The sequence below is a fragment of the Nesoenas mayeri genome (assembly GCF_963082525.1).
Source record: "Nesoenas mayeri genome assembly, chromosome: 1".
In the NCBI taxonomy this organism is placed as follows: domain Eukaryota; kingdom Metazoa; phylum Chordata; class Aves; order Columbiformes; family Columbidae; genus Nesoenas; species Nesoenas mayeri.
This window is the reverse complement of record NC_137541.1, coordinates 107348044-107370920: the sequence shown is the minus strand read 5'-3', so window position 1 is coordinate 107370920 and position 22877 is coordinate 107348044. Positions and strand designations below refer to the sequence as shown.

The window sequence follows — 22877 nt, the reverse complement described above, 5'->3', positions numbered from 1 at the left end:
CATTATTCTGATGGTGCATATGTGTTAAAATGTGATGGTGTAACAAAAATATGTTTTCCAGGCTCATAGGTTCCTCACAGACAAATCTTGGTCATAAAATTCAGAGCAGCAGCCAGATGGCAGAAACCTGGAAGTGTTACTGTGGCGTCTAGCAAGAAAGAGAAAACCTACTCCTCAGTAACAGTAGAACATTAACATACTCGGAGTAATATATTACTAGCAGTGATGGCATATTGCATTGTGGCTTAATTGTGCTTAATGGAGCCCTTCAATCTCCAGGATTCAGCTGCACACATCAAAGCAGGGCTTTTGCCAGTTCATCTGCTTGTAGAGAAACACAGCAGCTTTACATAACCAGTTTGGTAGAGTACTGGAAGTATCTCAGATATTCTGTCTCCCCTCACCCCTCCTTGCAGTTTTATCTTTCTCTTCTCTGGTATATTAATGTCCACAAATGAAAAGAAAAGAAGCAAACCAAATAAAAAAACGCCATCAACACTCCCTTCCCCAACCCCCCCAAAGTATTAACACGGAGCTTACTTCTCTTTTCTGCTAGATGGAGAACAAACAGACCTCAGTAAAGTGTTTGTTTTGGAGGTTTTTTTGGTCATCTCTCCAAAAGCATTTACCCTTCTAAACAGCATGTGGGTGATGAGAGAGTTGGAATTGACATGTCACATCCTAAGTCAGAAAAAAAACTGCCAGAATCCTCCAGGTTAAGAAGGAAATTGCAACTTGACAGTTCCTGTGCCTTTTAAAATCAGAATTGCATTTGTGCTAGCGGGTGGGTGTAGGATGGTCGAGCCCTTGTGTTGTGGAAGATAGTGACAGAATCCACATTAAAATTAAGTGTGACCAAGACTTTACCTGAAGTTTCTTAATACTATCTTCAATATACTTTGAAAAGCAATTTAAAAAGTTAACATTTTAATGCTGTTTGCTCTTAATTAGGTAACTTCTATCTCTCTGTTTCTGCTGAGGGTGGTGGTTTTAAGAAGAATTTTTTCAGAAGTAAGCTTTTAGCTCAACCTTTTTCTTAATATTTGCATTTTAATATACACAATTCAATGATTTATAACAAAAAAGTGATACAGTAACCATCTAGACTGGCAGTCCAAAATAGCTGTACCAGAGCTCCATCAGTACCAGTAAAATCAGTAACATACAACCTAAAAGCATATATGCCATCTCTTACTTGTACAATCGTTGCATTTGTCTTTTTGCGCATTTAATTTAGAACTGGTTTCTAGCTGAGTCATATCACAGCCCAGCTTGTCTAACCAGGAGACACTGTGCACTGAGCCAGTTCCCCCTGGCTACAGAGACAGCTTTGAAAGCTGGAAGGATGGGAAGTGCAGCTGCAGCTGATGAGCAGATGATACCAATGTGCAGGGAAATCTGAAACAGAAGATAGGCTCCTCCAACTTGTCATTTTCCTACTTACGGACCTGCCTGAAAAGGGCCTCTTTGCCACATGGTTTTGCTGGGTTCAGTCACTTTGCATCTACTTGAAGGATGGCCCAGTTGATTTCAATTTCCTTTCATGGTTCACCTGAGCCTGCCTGGCAAGCCTGCAGGAGAGGGAAATATGTGGGTCTTCAGGAGCTGCTGTGTTCGTTCATGTGTTTGAAATTTTGGAAAGATGTCTTTAGGCTCCCTCATGCTGCAAACCTTGATTCCATCCCCAACCTAACCCATGCAATTTCTGTAGCAACACTCCTTTATTAAAAACCAATCATAAATCAAGGAGCAATTGGGTTGGATTTTTTTGCCTGAGCTGCAGTGATAATTTTTATGTCTCTTTTTAAGACAAATCCTATTACAAAACTGTGGGGCCTAGTTTTGAAGAGATTGTCAGCCATCAATATACTTTTTGTCAGCAGGGAGAAGGACAGACATTTGCTCCATGGGTCTGTTCTCTGAAGGTTTTAATTGAATATAGGTTTGTTTGTTTGTTTGTTTGTTTGTTTGTTTGTTTTATAGAATAGCTATACTGTGCTATGAAAAAAATGCTGTACTTGTTCTTTGTGGTGGAAAAAAAAGTGGATTAGTATGTAGAGTTGATGGACCTTCTATCAGCAAAGTTAACCATGTAGTTTTCACTGACAAGACAGGCTGCAAAGACAATGGCACCAGTGAAAAGTATAATAACCTATTCATACATGCACACATTTGTATAAACATCTCTTTCACGACAGAGGTTTTAAGTTTTAAAAAAGTAAGTTTGGCTTTGAAAATCCCAGTTAATTTTGAAATAGTTTACTTCCTATCTGCTGCACTTTTCATCTAATCCCATGTTGTCAGTTTGTGACCTTTCCTGGGTCTGATGGCAGTATGTAAGGACCAGTGTGACTTCTTGTGCTGTGTTGCCTCAGCTTTTGGTGCCACTTACAAAAGTAAGCATTGAATGCCAATGTGTTGTCATTGCCTCTTTTCCATCTTCATTGCTAGTGCCAGAGGGGTGTTTAAATGTCTAGAAATCATGCTCTGTCTTGTATGTGTACAGCTGGAGGAAGCCTCTTTATGGTCTCCTGGTGTCACAGGCAACCACACCATTTTTAGAATCTAATAAAACGCCACTTCGAAATAAATTAGATTTCTGCCCTTGAAGATTTTTTTGTTTATTTGTTTTAAGTTTCTAAATATATGTTCACGTCTTTTTCCATTTGACCTGACTTTAGGCCTTTTAAAGTCAGATGTTGAAGTCTGATCTAGCCGCAGCAGTAGAAAAAGGCATCTCGAGAGAGTAATTCATCTGATGTATTATGGTTGTCTATTTTACAGTGACATTAAATACCCTCTGGAGGTATTATGTTCTCTCCACTCCTGAGTGATAGGTGCAGATTTAGACATCTGACTCAGGGACACCTACAGAGAGGGGTAGGTGAATCTTAGGATAAAGCCTGAAAGGAGCTGTTTTAGCAAAGCCTGTTGTTTACACTGCTAAGCTGCCAAGTTTTGCTCTGAGTGAAAGTGTTTGGGGAATGATTGGAGAAGCGGTTCACCTCTCAGGGCAGAGGGAACGATAGCCACAGGTGGGGTGAGCAGGAGTTGGCAATCAACAGCTGCAGATAATGGGGCAGCCAGTGTCACTGAGAAGGTGCATCGTGTGACACCTTTCGCAATGCATGCAAGGTCCGTTTTCTGTCCTCCCTGCTGCATCTGCAAGCACTTTGTAAGGGTTCAGTGCCTTCGACACAGCGCTTACAGGAAGCAGAGCAAACTCAGGCATGCTGTGTGGCACACTTGTCAAGCTCCTGGTGCCATTGCTTCAGATGTGATATTCTTTGCAGCTACTGGTTTGTTATCCCCTTTGTACACACTCAGCTGCCTGCTTTGTTCTAAGAACAGAGTGCACAAATGAGGCATGTGATTTTTTTTTTCTTTCAAGGTGCATTATAGCTATATAAATGGGAGCCGGTATTTTTCACAAGGTTGAGTGACATTATTTCTGTATGATAGCTTGCTCTGAATAAAATGTATCATGCTTAGTTCCCAACCGGCAGCTCATAGACATTTTGCCTTTAAAGCACTCTGATATCGCACTATAACCATGGGAAATGAAAAAGCCTAGAACTGCAACCAGCAGGCAGAGCGCAGCATGGTGCTGCCTGCAGCAGGTTACTCGCCACAAATTATTATACATGGACCAGTAAAAGCTCAGCGATCTCTTTTTTTTCTTCTTCTAAGCCTGTTCTAAGCCTTTCAAAACCCATTGAGGACTTTGCAGCACACCTTTTCTGATTTTGAAGTATTGGGTTGTTACCTGCCTTTTCACCACTACGTAGCTTTTCACTTGCAAGTAACTCAGTTTATGCTCAAGTGTGGAGAAAAATGCAAAAAAACTCCTACAAATTATTTTCTCCATCAAGTTAGAAGTCATAAAAAATGAATTCGATTAGAAAGTATCTTTAGTCTTCATTGCAGAATTGCTGCCCTATATGTTTTAAAATTAACTTTACATCAATCGCTCAAATTACTTACATTTTAAAGTCACGGTGTGCCATTTAGATCTCATATGACTAGCAGTTAAAGCATAGACTGCAATAATACCCTGCAAAAGCTGGAAATATTAGCAAAAGAGAAAATGGTGACAGAAGAGCAAGACTTCAGTGTTTCTTTCTAAACTGCTTGTTAGTTGTCCGAGTTGGTCTTTCTGGTTCCTGACCATGCTGCCTTTGGAGACTTTGTGCTAGTTAAGAAACAGATAAAAAAGTCAGTGAGGCTGGGGTGAGAATATTGTATTTGCAAAACTGGAGTTTTTCTTTGCTAACAGTTTTTGTATATGCATGGCTTGGTTGCTTTGACTTCCTATCAGTTCTGTTTTCTTAGGAAACTCATACTGCTGTGTTACCCAGTTTGCTTTAGTGTAGGAAAAAAACAGATAGGCCTTGTCTTCAGAGCCCTTCACAGCACTCATGCTCTGTTCAACTACTACAAACATTAGCATGCAACACCTTGAAACCAAAGAGATTCACTGCTGGATCTTCTGGATAGTCTGGCATTAGACCACAGAGAGGAGCTATTTGGTACATAGAGTCTATGCCTCTTGTTGGCTTGCTGCTCTCCACTTAGGTATTTCTCTCGAGAAAGGTTTAGGAGGAGAGGGAGAGCAGTGAGACAACCATGAGAGTAATGGAGATAAATGCAGACTTTTGCTAGGTTTTCTATATAGTAGTAAAAAAAACTTCATGGGATGGGAGAGGGGAAAAGATTAATACAGTTTTATTATTAACATCCAGAATTGTGTTTATTTCTTGCTCTCTTAGCCATCTCAAAAATATTGTCCAAGAGTCACACAATATTGATTATTAAGTAGGATGGCAACTGACATCTGTCACATCAGGCAACGTCAGCACATCATTTGCTACTTGATATTTGAAGTCATAGTGGGACTGTTATCTTTAGGGAAAATAGCCATCCTCTTTTGCACAAAAAAGCACTCAATATGGAAGGTATTTATTATATTTAAGTTATTTTGAATGCAGCTGTGTAAAGTTGTCAATTTAGGACCATTTTAGTTTAGATAGTGAAGAACGAACAGTTATCTGTAGGTGGAAAAAAGAGCTAATTTGAGTGAGTTTGGTTACATTGCATTAAGGTATTAATTTTAACATTCAAAAAGCTGCCACTCATGCAGAATTGCAGTTGCTGTGAAAAATATTGTCAGAAAGCCAAATTCAATGGCTTCCCTTCTCCCTTCTTTCTCTAGTTGCAATTAATAGATTAGAGAAAAAAAAAACTGTAACTTTTTATTAATGTATGCCCTAGAACAGGATCATCAAGGAATGTTACAGGGGAGATAATTGACCATAAGATCAATTTTTGTAATTTAATATCAGCTTAAGGCCGTTCTTAGACAGCATTTACGTAGGTGATTTTGGTATGTGTTAAGTGTGTTTAATAGTTAAGAGAAATAGCATAAGAGAAAGTCCATTTACTTGTGCAGAGTGTGTATATATGTGTGGATACATATATGTATAAATAATACGATGTAGTATGGTTTATACATTCCACATTTTCTAGAGAAGAGGGAGTAATCAGTGAATCTTGTGTTTTGAATTATTTCTCTCTTCCTACCTTCTCCTCCTCCACCACATTCCAACATGGTCATGATTCATGTCAGTAAGTTGTCCTTTAGCTAATAGAGGCTGAGCAGCAGGCTTTGGCAACTTAATTTTGAGAAGTTCTCTCCTCCATGCTGCGACGAGTCATACGACTATAATTATATGTAAGCCAATGGATCTGGCAAACAAAGCTCTGGAAATTAATATTTTCATTTATCTGTCTGTCTTAAAAGCATAATGCAGAAGGGTCAAGTAAGGAGTCTTATGAGGTCTTACTCTTATTAAGAGCTATAAATTCAAGCTCCTCTCCAGTTGTGCATCCAGAGATGCACCCTCATACCAGCTTCTCATGGCAGCCTGGATGTGCAAGGTGAAGAAAGAGATGGCTGGTAACATCATTTCCAGTAGCTGATTGATCATCCAAATTAGACTGTCTTAACCGCGCTAATTCAATGACACACCTAACTTTGGGGCTCTTTTGGGTTTTCTTCTATTTTTTTTACTCTGATATTAGTGCATAAATATGCACCTTACAAGTATCTGTGCATACATATATATCTCTATGTATATATATATGTGAAAAAATACGCATCAAAAAATGTTAGTGAGATATTTGTATACCCGTGGAAGGATTATGGAGAAAAAAGATCCAGGACAAAATAATCAGTTGAGAGCTTATTTCCATATGAACAAAAGCCACAAGGTTTTGAATCCCTTCACCACCCGCTCCGATTTCTGGATTTGCCTACACCATGTGTATGGAGCATTAGCCTAGAAAAGAAATCATAGCAAATACACCTGGAAAGATCCTCTGGGTAAAGTTTGTTTATCCTGTCACTAGGAAGCACAATCTATTAGTTAAATTTTGGTTCTTGAACTCTATTACAGAAAGGAAAAAAATCCCCATGACTTATTTTCATTTATTAATTGCATTGAATTATAAAGATAGTTGAAGGAAATAATATGCACCAGAAATCTTTTCTCCACCCTCTTTTTGTAAATTAGTTATAGGCAGATGTGCTAAGCATTGCAGACATTCTGATTCTTTTAATAGTGCTCGAAGAATAATATCCCATCTTTAACTGTTTCCTCTGGCTTGTGTTTGGCATGGAATTTTGTTTTCATTTTACAATTTCCCTGTTTCCTTCCTTTTCCACCAGGAGAGAGAAACAGAAGAAGAAGATGTCAGGTGGCTTTCAGTTATATGCCTCAAAATGAAGATGAACTGGAATTAAAAGTTGGTGACATCATTGAAGTTGTGGGAGAGGTGAGCAGATCTTTAATGGAATACACATACATGTAGTTCTGACGTATCTTGTGCATGCTAAGATCTCAGATACTGTGTGTTCTAAGCCATAATTTAAACCAGACATTTTTCTTCTCTGGTATACTGACAGATTTGATTTGGGTTACTGATGGGAGTGAGGGGATGTGGTTGTTCACTTATGGATTTTGTGAGGGTTTTTTCCCCTGTAGCACTTTGGCTGGTTTTACTTGATAAGTTGATGCTTCTCAGTTCTGTTCAGGGAAAAAAGCTCAAAGTTTGTGCTACAGGGCTGCTGAATTTATATCTCTGAAGAATGAAGGTTAATAGCAGAAAAAGCTCTTCCTAGTTTTAGTAAGACAGCCACAGGGAAGAATTATCTTTACAGAGTTAAACACATTTTGAAATTTTACTTGAAGCCCTCTGGAGTTCAGCCATGCCATTCACCTTTGGTCATCTTTGCCTGCAAATTTTAACAATTTAATTTCAAACAATCAATTTCAATCAATTTCAAACATCAGCAACAACCACCACCACCAAACAAAAACACACACACGAAACAACCCAACCAAACCAAAAATTCTTTACAGACTGAAGATGCACTTATTTTGGATGGAAAAGGATATGGAAAATGAATGCACATCTCTTAGAAGGACTGGGAACAAATGGTGAAAACTTGGACAGAGATACAGCAATTTTGTTTGCATGGGTGAATCTGATTGCAGGATCAAGGAATACTATTTACTCCCAATATCTTCAGTTTTGTTCCATTAGGGATTTTAAAAATATCTTCTTGAGCTTAATAGCATGAGAACCGAAAGTCAAAATGCTAATTTTAAGCCTTTAAGTAGAAAGCAGTAAAACTCATCTAGTCTTTATTTACTTATCTTTAAAAAGATCTAGGAGCTTAGTCTGCTCAAGCAGACGATAAAAGGTGTATTTCAGCTTGTGTCATTTATTTGTAGGATTTTTTCCTTGTGATTCAGCAGCTACTAAATCAACATTTTTTTTTTTCTTATCAAAGATATATGATTCGTTTTCTTTTTCCTGCATCTGTCACTTAAGAAATCAGTTCTAAAATAATGTAAATTCTACTGCAATCTACGTGACATCCAACATTTTCTTATGAGAGTTTAAATTCTCACATCTGAATGTAAGAAGCTTAGTGATCACTGGTTTTCCTTTAAGCTAGCTATACACACCAGCTCTGCATGTAGTTCTGCCTGGAATCAGTTGTGATGTGTCATGTAACCAACCTTATTCTGTCAGTGAGCAGAACTGTAATGGGGGGTGTCAAGGCTGTAAGATATTTAAGAACATATTTTGAAGACACTGTGAACCCAGTATTAGATTTACAACAGCACATGACCTCTTTTCATTGCACAATTTGAGGCATATTTGACCTCACATGGCCACACAAATATCTTCCGTCAGTTACCCTACTTAAAAACTTCTAAGTCTCTCTTTCAAGAGTACAGGGATGGAATAAAACCCCTTCCTAGTATGCAGCCAACAAATTAACTCTGCCAAATGAATTGTGTGGTTAAATAATTTACATGAGACACTAGACTTCTCTTATGAAATGCATCTCTTGTCTTTGTATAAATTTGGTCAACTTAATTATAAATAACAGATTTATTTAAATCCAAGTGAGTCTGAAAAAGTTTGCATTAAAATTGAAAGATGTAGATCTATGAAAGTGAAACCTTCCCGCGCTTGCATGCACATGCTTACAGTTAAGGGCATGCTTTTTAAAACCCACTTGTATCACCAGTTACAGACTTGGTAGTCTTAAACTCATAATTGTACCTTCAATTACTGCCGTTGAAGAAAGCATTGACAACTTACTGATTCTAAGGTTTAAAACATTATATTGTCTAGGGCTGCTTTTTTGATTGGCACTCCTAAAGAATATCATACTCGAGTTGGTTTTACTGTAGTGTGGAAGAGGGTTGCTCATGGCTGGCCTGAACTGTTGGCCATAAGTGCCAAAGAAGAACAGCTGACACAGGTGAGGCTGTGCCCACTTTGACCTTACAAAATACTCTGTTCTGTTGGCTACTGAAGCAGAAGCTCTGCCTCAGGCAATATCTGGTGCATTCATGTGATCCAGGACATTGTCTGACTTCTCTGGGTGGAAGAGATAAAATAAAGGAATTAAGAGAAAAAATTCTCAGCACCTCAGGAAGTGTTGTTGTGTGACCTTTATTTTCCATCATGGCTGATACCAAGCAGTTGATGTTGACTACTTGCTGATATTACTTCCTCTTCTGCCCTTATCAGAGTAGTATTAATTCCTCGAAAAAGTAGGGCAGAAATTTTCTTTTGAAACAGGAACTGTTATTCGATGTAGAAAGCACAAACCAATGCACTAATTTCATTGTTTACTCTTCTGCTTGTAGGCAGTGTTGCATAACGTGCCGTTGCATTGAAATAACATTCACAGTGTTTATGTCATTATACACTGCTCCTTATTTCAAATGATAAATGCTTGATGTGAGTGACTTATTATTCCTCAGTTGTGAAAATGGAGATTTTTTTTGCAAGGGCCAAAATCTCTCTGTGTTATTGTACAAAACAACCCAGAACAACAGCAAAAAGACCTCCCACAGGAGGCAATTCTTGCAAAATATCAGTTTTGTTTATCATTACTCAAGATGAAAAACTGGATGACAGCATCTTCAGCATAATTTACCACAGTTCAGCAGGTAATTGGAACGTTAACGGTCATTCACTTTCCGTTTCCAGTTGTCCATTTCTCTTACCCTGTCTTTTTATTAATGAGTAGAAGGTCTCAGATTCCCACAGGTAATACTTTATTGTGTCCTCCTAAGGTGCATCAGTGGAATTAATTGATTTTAAATTGACTTAGATGAATATTTTCAAATCTCTGTGGATTTCTGTTTATTTGGAAGGAAATAAATTCTTAACTGACAGCAAACTAAAATGAATATTGTTTAGAGCAAAAATACTGTCTATATATCTTTATGTGGCTATTTAGCAAAAACTGTTTAAAATGTCATGGCTGACAACTTACAAAGAAAATCTGGTTCCTGTTGTACTGTGCTAATTTGGCTTCACACTTCAAGAAATTAGTTCAGTTCCTCCTCAAAGCCCTCGAAAGTCACTGCCTTCAGCAAAGCATTGGCAGAAGAGAATTCAGGTCTTCTCCTCAGCTGCCTCCATCAGCACCCAGGTGTCTTTCTCCAGACCCCAGTGAAAATGGGTTGCACCGATATCACTTGCTGAGGATGAGGATGTCTTCCGTTCTCCCATCTCTGTTTCAGGGTGCGAACCAACACCTGAGGTGTAGTAGCATCTAAACCTGTCCCAGATCCTTCTCCCTGATACCAATGAGTTTGATAAGATACTTTTTGAAAGGGTTTTTATGTCTGTGGTAGTGGTAGCTACTCTTGGAAATTCCTTTTGTGGCAGTAGTGATTTGGGGTTGGACAATGGATTGAAACAACGGCAACTGCAAATGTAAGTTTTGAAATACCAGACTTGTCGCCATATAGATATCCTTGGAGGATGTATGTGTTCAGAACTCACAGTTCCTTCCTATTTGCTTTAAATAGTTAGAAATTAATTCTAATAAGATCAAACATTCATCACAATAGATAAAAATACTTGTTCTTTAACTAGAGGTTTCCATAACTACACAAACGCTGATACCCATGAGATATTAATTAACAGACTTAAATCAAAAGTGCATTTGAAACTAACAAGAGAAGCATTTTCATCATTGTTTACATTCACGTTTAATATGTGATTGATAGCTTTTTGCTTGTCTTTTTCCTAGCTCATTAGCTCTAACTCTAATTACAGTTGTCCCAAAATACAACTGTAGCTAATTGTCTTATTAAATGCAGATACCTGAATTCCAATTATGTTTCACCCTTAGACTTTCATGGGATGCCAGACAATTAACCTGTAGAATCAGAATAAGGAATTTGGCGTGTCATTCAACAGTTCAGAACTTGCTTTCATTTGGGATTAGTCTGTTGCTGTGCTGCTATGTTCCATGTGGCCTCATCCTTCTGAGAAGTCAGCTTTTTGGCAATGTGTAGTGCATGGAGTTAAGCTCATAACTAAGTCTTTGACACAAACATGCTGTAATACCACTGAGCTTATTCTTTGACTTTTAGTTAACATTGCCATATATAATGTGATGGAATCCTATAAGTAACATTGCCATATATAATGTGATGGAATCCTATAAGTAACTCATTTGAAATAATAAAAATGCAGATTGGATTTCTACAAATCTGTTGCTCCATTTGGGTAAGGTTGGTGTGGTGGTGTTTTGTTGTTGTTCTTCTTCTACTTCTCCTTCTCGTTACAAGATAAAGTAGTTCAACACATTTCCAAGAACAGGATAAACACCAGGGACAGAGCTGGACTTTCCTCACATTGGCTTATTTTGGCAGCTGTAGAGTTGAAAGGGAAATATTTAATAGTGGCAAGGGTATGGTCTGTGCCACAAGGGCAGAACTGTATAATACTGCAATAAAACACCTGGGAATGAATGCTGGGCTTCCACGTCCCTCAGCTACTTTTCTGTGAAATGCTGTGGTGTGGTGTTTTTCCTGATTCTATTCCAACAACTTCTGTGACTATTGCATGTTTGGTTAGTTTATATGGTAGGAAGGTTTGTGGGTTTTTTTGGAAATAGGGGTGCAAATACCTCTGACTCTTTATAGGGTCACTCAAGTTCCATGTGATTGCTTTCTCTGCCCCTCAGTTTCTAAGAAGATGATGCTAAAAACCAACAAAAAGCCAAACCACCACCAAAAAAACAAAGCAAAACAATACAATAAAAAAAAAAAAAGGAAAAAAATCCAAAAGCACATTTTGACATTGTAAAATAAAGAACTCTGAAGCTGAAAAGATCCCCTAATGCAATGTACTTGTGCAGGTTTTAATTCTTCCCTTCTGCACCAGAATTATCAGACAGCTTCCAGATGTGCTGCAGCAGAAGCCCAAGGGCTGGTTGACATTTTGTGGGTATGACCCTCTCCAAATGCACTCCCAGAATAAGCCATCAAGTGGCACTGTGAGCACCACCTTCTGTCGAGGTTTTGTTTCCAAAATTTCTTTTCCCATTGGCATTGAATAGGATTTGTTTATTTAGTTTTTTGGGAATCTGTATTTTTAATTCCCTTTCAACATGTGATTGCTTTTGTCCTTCAAGCTCAATATCTTCATTCAGAATTTATAAAAGAAGAGGTATTTTTTCCTTTGCTTTTTGTGCTCTAATTCTCTTTAAGCAGAAGAAAGTTGACCTTGGGCTTCTCTCCTTCTTCTTGCCTGCCTCTGGCGTTGCTTTTATTCCTGGGACTGTGTTTCAGTTTTAACAGCCCAGAAAGACTCCGTTGTGATCTAGGGAGACATTCTTCCACCTGAAACCTTTCTTGACTCAGAGCCCTCCTTGCTTGCCCTAGCTGAGCTGTAAGATGTCTGTCAGCCTCATAGGCAAAGCCGCAGCTTGTAGAAAAGCTTGTGAAACAGGCAGATACAGGAGCTTATTGGAAACACACTTTAGGTTGGTGATTCCAAAGAGCTGAATATTTTAATAATTTAACAACTTTAGCCTATTAATTATATAGCAAGGTGTAGGCAAACAGGTGTGGTGTTCTTAGATATTTTGGCAAGCAAATGCTGGTAGTTGGCCTCAGCATTTCCTGCTCTTTTTGAGTATCTGATCCTGGCGTTCCAGGGATGGCCACCTGGTTCCCTGAGGGGAAGGTGCTTCTAAGCTTGTAGCTTAGAACAAGATTTATTGCACTGCAGGTCGGGCTGGTGACAGGCTCTGAAACTTCTTTCTTTAAAGGGAGTTGTTGCAGATTGTATTTGCCACGAAGAGAAAATGGGCAGAAAATAAAAAGTAACATTTCCTCACTTTTGGAATATCTTAATCTTGTAGTCCTAGCAACCTACTGAAGTGATTTTGTCTCTTTGGTTGCTTCACAGTTACGTAATAAAACTGCATTCCCATTCTGAAGTAGAACTATTATGTTTACCTGAAGGCTTGAACTTCTGTCATATTATTCTTTTTTAAAAAAAAACAACTTTAAAGATTGAAATAGGTTGTTTTCAATATTTTTTGTTGATTTCTGAACAGCTTAATATTCTAGCATCTGTATACCCTTTTGAGAACGTCTTGTTTATCTGAATGGATGTCTCACCCATATAATTCTCTGTGTTATTTTCTTGTCTGTCCACTTCCATGGTATCTATTTTGAGCACTTCATTATACTTATTTATAGCATTATTTGTAAGTAAAATTAACTATTACAACCTCTTACCGTCTTTCTAGTCTAGTTGTTATTGTGTGCTGAGTCGTAACAATTTGATAAAACACTTTCTAACAAAGTAAACCAGTATATTCTGAAATATTTTAATCTGTATTTGGTTTATAGTTTCCAAAAACCTTATCTACAGCAAAAAAAGGCTCTACTGATTGAGCAATTCAATTGGAAACAAAATACAAGTATTCTTTCTTCATCGGAAATGTATACAAAACCAAAGCCCAGTGATATTGGAAGAACATTTGAATGTTGCATAATAATTATGTAGATTAAATTTCCCTTTAAATCCCAAAGGTAGGGCTTCTTAATGGGATGACTTTCTCTAGAGATGATGCACCATTCTCTGGTGATACTGTGGTTCGTATCTCATTCAATGACATCCAGGAGTTGGACTGCAGATAGTTGCTGTTGCATCTGTCCCTGCCTCACACGCAACATGGACTGAGTTGCAGTTGGGTGCCCATGTTTTTACCTCCCTAAATATATGAAGTGAAGTAATGAAGTATCTTCAATCACTTCTCTGTATGTTGTTGCTTTCAAATGTGGTGTGACAGCAGTACTGGCAGCCTAGGGGCCTGGCAAGATGAGGACATGCCATGCAGTGAACAGAAAGGCAGTGAACAGATATAACACATTGAAAAAGTGTCTTGAAAATACCTCTAGTTGTAGCCAGTTATATTTGGCAGATTGGAAAGATTCTTCTTCTAACTTTAAACCAAAACCTTTGTTTTCAGGCTGAACTTAGAATTTGTATGTAGGTTATTATGAATAGTAGAACTTACTTTCTGGCATAGGGACACTGAATGAAATCCTCCTCTTATTAGTTGGTTCGATACAGCACATGAATGCTGGGCATAAATCAAGACCTAGATGTGTAAATCCTGAAAGCACTTTGTTATAGTAGTATAGGAACAAATTTTATTGAGTGCTTCTACCTCCAGATGGATTACCCACATGAATAATGGATTTTCATTTGTAAGGTTTTATTGGCTGGGAATTATTGTGACATTTCAAACCCTATGGCAATGAATTGCCCCAATTTGGGATAACTAAATCCTGGGGGTATTTTAGTGTCTTCTTCATTGTATGGTTTAATCTCTAGCTGGTGTGTTTTGAGGCTTGAAAGTGTGTAGCACGTAGCAGTAGTATTTAAAAAGACTTAAAACTTTTGATGCAAATTTCGTAATTAATCTTTGGAAGACCAATTTGACTGGAACCTCTCATGTCTTGCTAACATCATTCTGCATTTTCTTGTGGAAAAAAAAAGTCAATCTGTGTTCTGCTTTAGATTTTTCTGCATTTGTAAAAATATTTAATATGACATGTTATTTTCAGATAAATCATTCTTGTATCAGGTGGAAGACTTGCAAAAAGCTAATGAATGCTGTGAATATATTCACACCCGATTTAGATTTACTTGTCTAAAGATCTTTGTATGTGTGTCTTTCTATACACATACATAGAGATCCATACATAAACATAAAGAGTGCTAATGTTAACCTGTAGGAAAACTGTGATGTGTTACCCTGTAAGAATGGAGCAGGAGAAAATTATTTGAGGTAAAGATGGAACTGAGAGACATTGGCCACCTTTTTTCTGTCAAGTAATTCTCAGCATATTGTAAAGCAGGGGTCTTAGGAACTGTGTAATTCCCCTGTGTTTAATCTTCTGGTCAATCAGCTAATGCAGTTATGGTTTAATGTTTAGCTCTAATCAATCGAGCCATCTGGGAATAGTGCATTAGAAAAATTGAAATATTTTATAACTCAAAGTGTCTTGGCCATGTTTTGTATTTTCTGTGTAATGGTATATAATAAATAGATATTAAGAGATATAATTTGTAGGGTCTTCTAAGTGTTGTGGGTCATGCAGTTTCAGTTTTCCATATAGTTATTAGTTTGTGTGGAGAGAACAAAATAAAATATTACCTTTGAGACACTTTAAGACTTGTATGTATGGATGAGATGGAGAGAAAGCACAGGAAATACTGCTGGAGTAACAAGAATTTGCTTTGTAGTCAAATTGTATGTGTAGCTAATTTGAAATAAATTCAACCATTCCTCTGTAGTTTGAGAAAATATTTGCCTGTGTTATATAACTAAACATGTTAGATAACAGATTTGTTTTCTAAGAACCTGAGATTTTAGTGGGTAAATGATACAAACTAGACTTTTGTTTTCAATAGTAATTATTATAACTAGTACCATTTAAGATGTGGGGTTGTTTTTCTAGCAGTAAATGTGAACATCCTCAACTTGTAAAGTTAACTTTCTATTTTCATGATTTTAGTTGTGGGGGCAGGAAAGAGATGGGTCAGACATTATTGGAGACTGATGTATCACAGACGGACACTGTCTTCCCCTGTTATTTTTTTGGTGCATGAACAGTGTTTGACAGATGTAAAATATTTATCTGTCAAGGGTACGTTTAGCTGATGCATATAAGTCATTTCTTGCTATCCTGTTATAACCTAAAGGCATCTGGTTTCTAAGGGCTGTCGTTTCACTCCCTGACACTACTGTTCAACCCAGAATGGGTTATACAGGAAGGAGTTTGTCATTTTTAAGTGATATTTTCTCTTGAGATTGGGCTAGGAAGTGTCTCTCCTCCTTCTGACCGTATCATTAATATGTATTTCAGTAGGTCTTTGTAAATCTAGAGTCAAATATACATTAGTACTGTTCTTTGTTCTCCTTAGATTTCTTACATTAACATATAAATGATGTAGTAACTTTATTAATTTTTAAAGCAGAGAATTTCTGATTTTTATGAGGGAGGCAGGAATATTTCCATGATTAATATTAAGATACCTAGTTTAGATTCTCTGAATAGCCCTTTGCAGGCATTTATCTTTCACCTTTGACTGCTTAGGGAGTTTGAACTCTTACAATCTGTAAAGCCCATACATTAAGAACGTGGTCATGAATAGAAGTATGGTGTGCACTGAAAATTACTGATTGCCCTGATATCCATAAAAATGAAATGTGGAGACACTGTGTGCTCTCTAGTTGTTCTCTTTTCCTTTTATTTAATGCACATCCATGCTTCTGACTGCTGTCAGCACTGCTGACATTTACATATGGGTACAGGCATCTTTCTTGGTTTTACTTGAAAAAAAAACCACAACACAACATGTTCTGGCTTGGAGCCCATGCCATATGCTTCTTATACCTGAAATTAATGCAAACTGCTCAAAATCATTACTGTCGTCGTTACTGAGAATCACGTATAATGTAACTCTGTAGAGTGTTGCTTATGTTAAAACTGTTTTTTTCTTTTTGTTTTTGTCTTGGTGCAGGTGGAAGAGGGCTGGTGGGAAGGTATACTCAATGGAAAGACTGGCATGTTTCCTTCCAACTTCATAAAGGAATTGTCTGATTCTGATGATGCTGGAATAGTGCAGGAAGAGCTAGTAAAGCCAAGTAAGGAAAAAAAAATCTTATTGATGTTCTATATTTCTGTCTGTGTCTTTACCTGCAACACATTGATAGGGTAGTGCATTCATACCTCTTGCTTGGAAGTGATTTCGAATGCCGTGCTCTTAATTTACGCTGTGAAAGGGTCAAATGATGATGAGAAGTGTGTACTTGCAATGCAACCTGAGTTTTGATATTGGCATCACTCTGCGAGCTGTGTTAAGACTTGCCAAGCTGCAACAGACCAAGAACAGAGAAGGCAATGATTATTTGATTTGGATTGCAACATGAATTAGAATTTTTTTTTTTCTCTTTAGATGTGGACACTGAGCAAAGTAACTAAACATGTACAAAGTGGCTGTGCTTATTTAAACAAGGGATTAAAGTGCCATGCCTTCTGTAATGACTCCAGTAGATTTAAGGGTTCATAATTATCGGTGTGGGACATGCGGCACTTTTTCCCTCCAGGTGCTGAGCATGTTACTATCACCTCCGTCACCCACTGCCCCAGCAGCCAAAGGGAAAAAGGCCAGAACTGGGACATGGACTTTGTTCTCTCACTTACAGTGGGCCAGTACTACTGCAGGTGAAACGCATGTTTGGTAACTAAGTTTGCAATAGTATGAGCATGAGAGTGGGTTGTCCAATTTATAACTTCCCTTGGAGAGTAACCTGAACCAAAACTATGTTGTTATATGAAATGGACACTTGTTGATCTTCATGTTTTTTCTGTTCTTCAAACAGATATTCTTGTTATTTCCTAATTCAGTGGCTAATTCTAAGTCTTTAGTGAAAAAGAAAGAAGTAACTTGTATTTACATATTTCAGGCTAATTCCACAATACCTGCCAAGGTCTTCCTATTTTCAGCGCTGCAGATATTCCTTGCGATGTAGTGTTCTTCTGAGATCTTTGAATAAGTGTTGTGGTTTAACAAGCAAAAATGAAATAATATGGAAATAATATCCTAAAAAACCTGACCTTTGCAATGATGAAAAGTTTTCATAATCTTTCATGATGAAGTACATGTTCCTGTGTAGTGGCACTGGTGACCTAGTCTTGTGATCAGTGCTGCTGAAGATATTTACTGTTAACTTCAGGCCAGAATGAAATGCTTTTTAAGGAAGTTAACAGTTTTAGTATGATGGAGAGGGACAAAGAGCATTAAGTGAAGTTGCACATTTCAGTGAGAGAGCAAACTGCTTTCAATAACCTATATAGGCTATCATTAATCGTTTTCATTATAAACTGAAGTCTTAGAAGAACTAATTGTGTAGATGTAATTTCAACGCTGGATTCTGTAGTGTTTGGTACTCTATAAATGAATGTGGTAAGTGATACTGTTCAGGATAGAATACCCCAATTTTATCTGTATGCATGAATTAATATTACTTCTTCAGGTAATTTGGTAATATTTAATTGATAATAAGCATCCTAAAAGCATCTTTTAACAAAAATGTACATTGGAGTGTGTAAAAGCAGCCACAAAGCATTGGCTTGTTTTGTTGACATCCATAATGGCATGTGCTTAGTTCAAATTCAGTTTTCTGTGCTGGTTCTGACTGTCAGTGGAATGCAAAAGCTGTGATACTTGTATTGCGAAGATAATAGTAACACAGATATCATTTTTGCCTCTTTAACTAAATTGAAGATGACTATAGCTGAGATATGAAAGAGGAGTTTTCTTCTTTCTTATATGTAATTTAACTCTTTGGAGGTGCTTTGTGGCTAACTAAGATGATGTGTTATTAGGAGCTATTTTATAAATAGCAAAATACTTAGAACACAGAAGAGCACTGTAAAACTCCTCAGAGACACACAAAGATTTTTATGGGAGTTTTGCTGGATTTTTTAAGTTTATTTTTCTTAAAGTAAAAACATCAATTCAAGAACTGCATTCCCTAGCAGAATTATGGGAAATATCCATTAACTCAGTTCTTTCTATATAGTTTATATAATTGTTACAGGTGTTGTGCTCTAACACGTGGTGCTTTTTGCGGCTCTATTTAGGTACTGTATGGATCTGAAAATCCCCATAATGAGACTGCAAAAATTTCAACAAGTTTCTACTACTGACTAGGAATTATAATCTCATTCCAAGTATCTGTGCTTAGTCTTAAAACACAGTAAAGTAAAAACCAAACAAGTAAACCCTGCAAGATTTGGCCATCAGGCTGGCATTGCTGTTGAAATGCTATGGATAACATCTCAAAAGGGTGTACATTCATGCCTCTAGATCAGCTCCTTCCTGTGTGGAGGGCAAGACATGACAGCACTTCAAATCTGCAACAACTCCTTTTTGATATTCTGGATACATTGTTTGAATATGTCTGTATCAGAGGACTTTGTAAGGCAGAAACCTTGAAAATGAATTCCAGTTAGCACGCAGGTACGAGGAGCTGTACCTGCATTCAAACTAGAACGTTGGGCGGTCACTCAGGTTCTACACAGCTTTTAGAGGGACCTAGGAAGGGTTGGGGTCTGGTTCTGCAATCTTGAACTCTTTAGCCCAGCTTGTAAAATGGAGAAGGTAACACTTGGCAGGTTTCCTGTGAGACTTGGGAAAGTAGCATGGGATCTTCAGAGAAGGGACACTGTGCAAACACAAGAGTATTTTTTAGTTATTAGTTGAATTTAATGCTTGATCTTTGAATCACATTTTATTGACCCTCTCTAAAGAGAGTTGGTTTGGAAGGGCAAATGTAATTTTTGGTGAACTCAAATGTAAGAAATGCAGCAGAGAAAAAATATATGACTTGGCTTTTAGGAATAAGGTTAATAAAAATGCATATTGCTCTGTCCTTCTGTTACGGCCTACGCAGGCCCAGTAGGGAGAAAGGTGTTGCCTGATTTTATTGCTTTTGTTGTGTCCATGTAAATTACATGGCAGATCAAAGTAAATGGCCAGAAGGAATTATCTTGGTTTCTTTTCAGGCTCTACCATAGAATAACTCAGAAGTTTCTTCAGAACAAAAAGCCTCTTTTTTGAAAACGTCTGGGGCTAGTTTTGGAAATGCGTAAATATTTCTGATTACTGACAGTGGGATTTGCCCCTTAACTTGAAAGGGCTGGGAACCTGTGCTTTTCTTCAGATGGTGGGTGCTCAGCAGCTTGGAAAGTCAGACTGTTACAAGATCAAAAGGTTGTGGGTTTGGAAGTTGTTTTTTTTTGTTTTTAAAGTACTTGTCCCAGCTCTAAGGTGACTGCCAAATCTTTTGTATGAAAAGGCATATTTCAGAATGTAACTATGGACAGGTTCAGGTACCCTTACAGTAAACAACAGTTCCTTGTTCTTTAAAGCATTCTCCTAAATTAAAACATTGCCTTCCTTTGACCGACTGTTACAGCATGAACAGAAAATATAGATTATAATTGTATTATTATATTACATGGATACATGAACTGTAAGATTATTTTCTAGATTTCTCAGATATCTAGTCTTAATTTTAAGAATATTTTCAATATCACATCTTGTCATTACAGCCTGTCAAGAAACAAAAAGTTGTAAAGGAGTCAAATAAACTGTATCTGGAAGAATAACAACTTAATATTAAGGAGATGATTTCAAAAGCATTTTAGTTTGTCCATGGCAATGTCTCTTGTGTTTGTCTGTTCAGGAATTGCTAAGCCTCATAGTATTCATCAACTATTTTTAGAACCTGTTAGTGATGGCCACTGAGAATTCATGACTGCTGGAGTTAGAGCTGATGACAGACTCATCAGCTGATGGCTCTGTCAGGCAGCCTCCTGTATTTTGGCTTCTTTAAACTGTAGATATCCATTAGTGTCTCTCTGGCCCTCCCCAGTGTCATGAAGCTTAACATACCTTTCTCTTAGCAATTTCTTAGTTGTTGTTTGACTGTTTTAATAGCATTCTTTTAATGGTATTTTGTAAAAACAAGGTGGAAAGATAGATTTGTGGCTTTTTTCATTCCTCATTATGTAAAAATAAGGCAAGCAAAAACTTTTGTTGTTAATTAAACTGCAAGAACAAAACAAAAAAATGTCTTTTTACAATAGTTGAATGAGTATAGCTTTTTATTTTCTGAAAGTCCAACAGAATATTATGCAGAGGAAAAAAATACATGATCTTGGGTGTGATGCTGTGTTGGGACAATTCAGATGTACTGGCTGGTTTGCTATAAAATTTTACTGAAGACGTTATTTTTTATGATGGTATACCTAGGTGAGATTGAGAACAAGCTGATACTGTTATATTCTTGAGCTTGCCTGGCTACCTCACATTTGAAAGAAAATGAACACACAAAACACCTCAGATGCTAATGCCTTTACCTTCACTTGAATTTCATACTATAAATGTCAGAGCATGAGTTATCTTGCTATCAAAGAAAAAAAACCCAATAAATTAATGGTTTTTATAATAAAGATGTTATCTTAAATATCTAAGGTGAGAAGTGGGATTTGTTTGGGGGTTTTTGTTGTTTTCTTTTTTTAATTTTGGTATTTTGGTTTTGTTGGTGTGTGCCGAGTCAAAACGCCTGATTAAACTACTGGCTGAAAAACGGATTTATTCAGGTTTTAGTGTGCTATCCCTTCAACTAAGCATTGTTTAAGAGCAGTTCCCATGTCTAAAACGGTTCTAATAAGTCATCTTGGAAAGATGCAGTATTTCTGATGCTCACAGGATCCTGGTATGTTAAAGACGTGAGTATTTCAGTGCCCTGTTTGGATGTCAGCTGTGCTTGTTCGAGTGCGCTACATCTGCATCAGGAGTGTTGAACCACTGTGAGTACATCATTGCAGTAATAATTCTTTTCAGGCTTCCCCTGGGCTCCATGAGGAGGCTGAATAAGACAGACAAATAATTTCATTTGCAGGTCTCGCACCTTGTTGGACAACAGACAAAAACTGTGAAAAAATGCATTCTGTTGGACATAGTAAATAACAGCTTTAGCAAAATCATGAGATTCTTTTATCTGACATACATGCAGTGAGAATATTTTAACTTCATGTACAATCAGATACATTTGTTAATATTCTCGTTGTTTTGCTAATAAAGCTTTAAAAATGTTAGTGACTGAAAATACAGATTAAAACTTCTTCCTCTCCCTTCTTTTTACCATCATTCGATCTCTTCACCCCTTCACCCCTACCCTGCCCCTTCTCTTTTTTTCCCTCTTTCCTTCTCTTTCCTGCTGTCAGGAAAATCTGCCTTTGAAGGGACAATTCTGTACAGAGTGGCACCGGCAAAGATTGACAGCTACAGACGCTATAACAGTGAGTGTGATTCAAAATCAACAAGCAATAGCTTTAGTCCTCAATGCGTGTTTGATTTATCTACACTTGTAAAATGTGCCACTGCTACTCACTTATGGCTACTCTACGTGCATATATTTGTCTGTAAGCTAAAGTCAGTTTGCTGCTGATGAACTGCCTAGCCTTAATACAGCAAGAATGCACTCGTTCCTTCTGTGCATGTATATGTTATGTGTCCATATAACTTATGTGTGTAAGCCAACAATAAATTGTGAATTACATGGGATGTTTGGGTTTCAGGTATGGATTGAAGTTAAGACCATTTAGTCCCATCGTTTTTAGCACCTGAAAATGAAAAGGATTGATAATAACCACAAATGTTTGAATTAAAATTCCTTCTGCTCTAAAATAAAATTCCTATTATGATTGCTGAATTCATAAAATATGCTTTGCTTTTTTTTAAGGAACATTATGGGGTTTTGGTGTTTGGTGTGTTGTTTGTGTATTTTGTTGTTTTGGGGTTTTTGGTTTGGTTTTGGTTTGGTTTTTTTTCAGTTTAATGCATGCTCTTCATTTGGCATTCTGTCTCTGACGGCTATTACTCACAGCATTTTGGTTGATACATTTGTTCTGCCAAGGAAGGTAAAAGATAAAAAGCTACTTTCATTTCACATTCAGGTTTTTACCTTCTGCATTTTGGAAGCAGGGAACATGCTGCTTTTCATATGCTTTTACTACCCGGTTAATACAGAAGAGAGGATGGTGACATCAGATGCAAGGCAGAGGAAGCAAGGAAGACAGAAATCTGTCCTTCCACCTGCTTTCTTATTGAGAAATCTAGCAGAAAGGCATCCTACTGAGTCACATTAAGAGTGACTGAGTACAAAGTGTTCAGTCCTGTCCTCCGGTGAACAGGATGTTGTGCTAACTTTGGCATCTGCTTCCGTCCCAGACAGCTTTCTCTTCTGAAGATCCAAGCTGTGCTGCCCTTCTTCCTCCTCTCTGGGTGGGTGTGTTTGCTCTCGTACCTCTGAGGACTTCTGTCTTACGCGTGTTCACAGCAAAGGATGAAGCCATTGGAGTCTTCTATTCTGATAACTTGCA

The 22877-nt window shown here is 37.5% G+C and overlaps 1 protein-coding gene across 4 annotated transcripts in view; it reads left to right on the top strand.

Annotated features, from left to right (window-relative positions):
• The window catches only part of SH3KBP1 (SH3 domain containing kinase binding protein 1), a 141207-nt gene that overhangs the window by 23215 nt on the left and 95115 nt on the right, over positions 1-22877 (top strand). For 2 of the 4 annotated variants that reach the window (XM_080356243.1, XM_080356242.1), the window contains exons 2-4: positions 6728-6834; positions 16441-16564; positions 21720-21794. In XM_080356243.1, coding sequence (XP_080212369.1) covers positions 6728-6834; positions 16441-16564; positions 21720-21794 — 306 coding nt within the window. The remainder of the gene's footprint in view (positions 1-6727; positions 6835-16440; positions 16565-21719; positions 21795-22877) is intronic. The other 2 variants (XM_080356244.1, XM_080356245.1) reach the window with 1 other exon arrangement.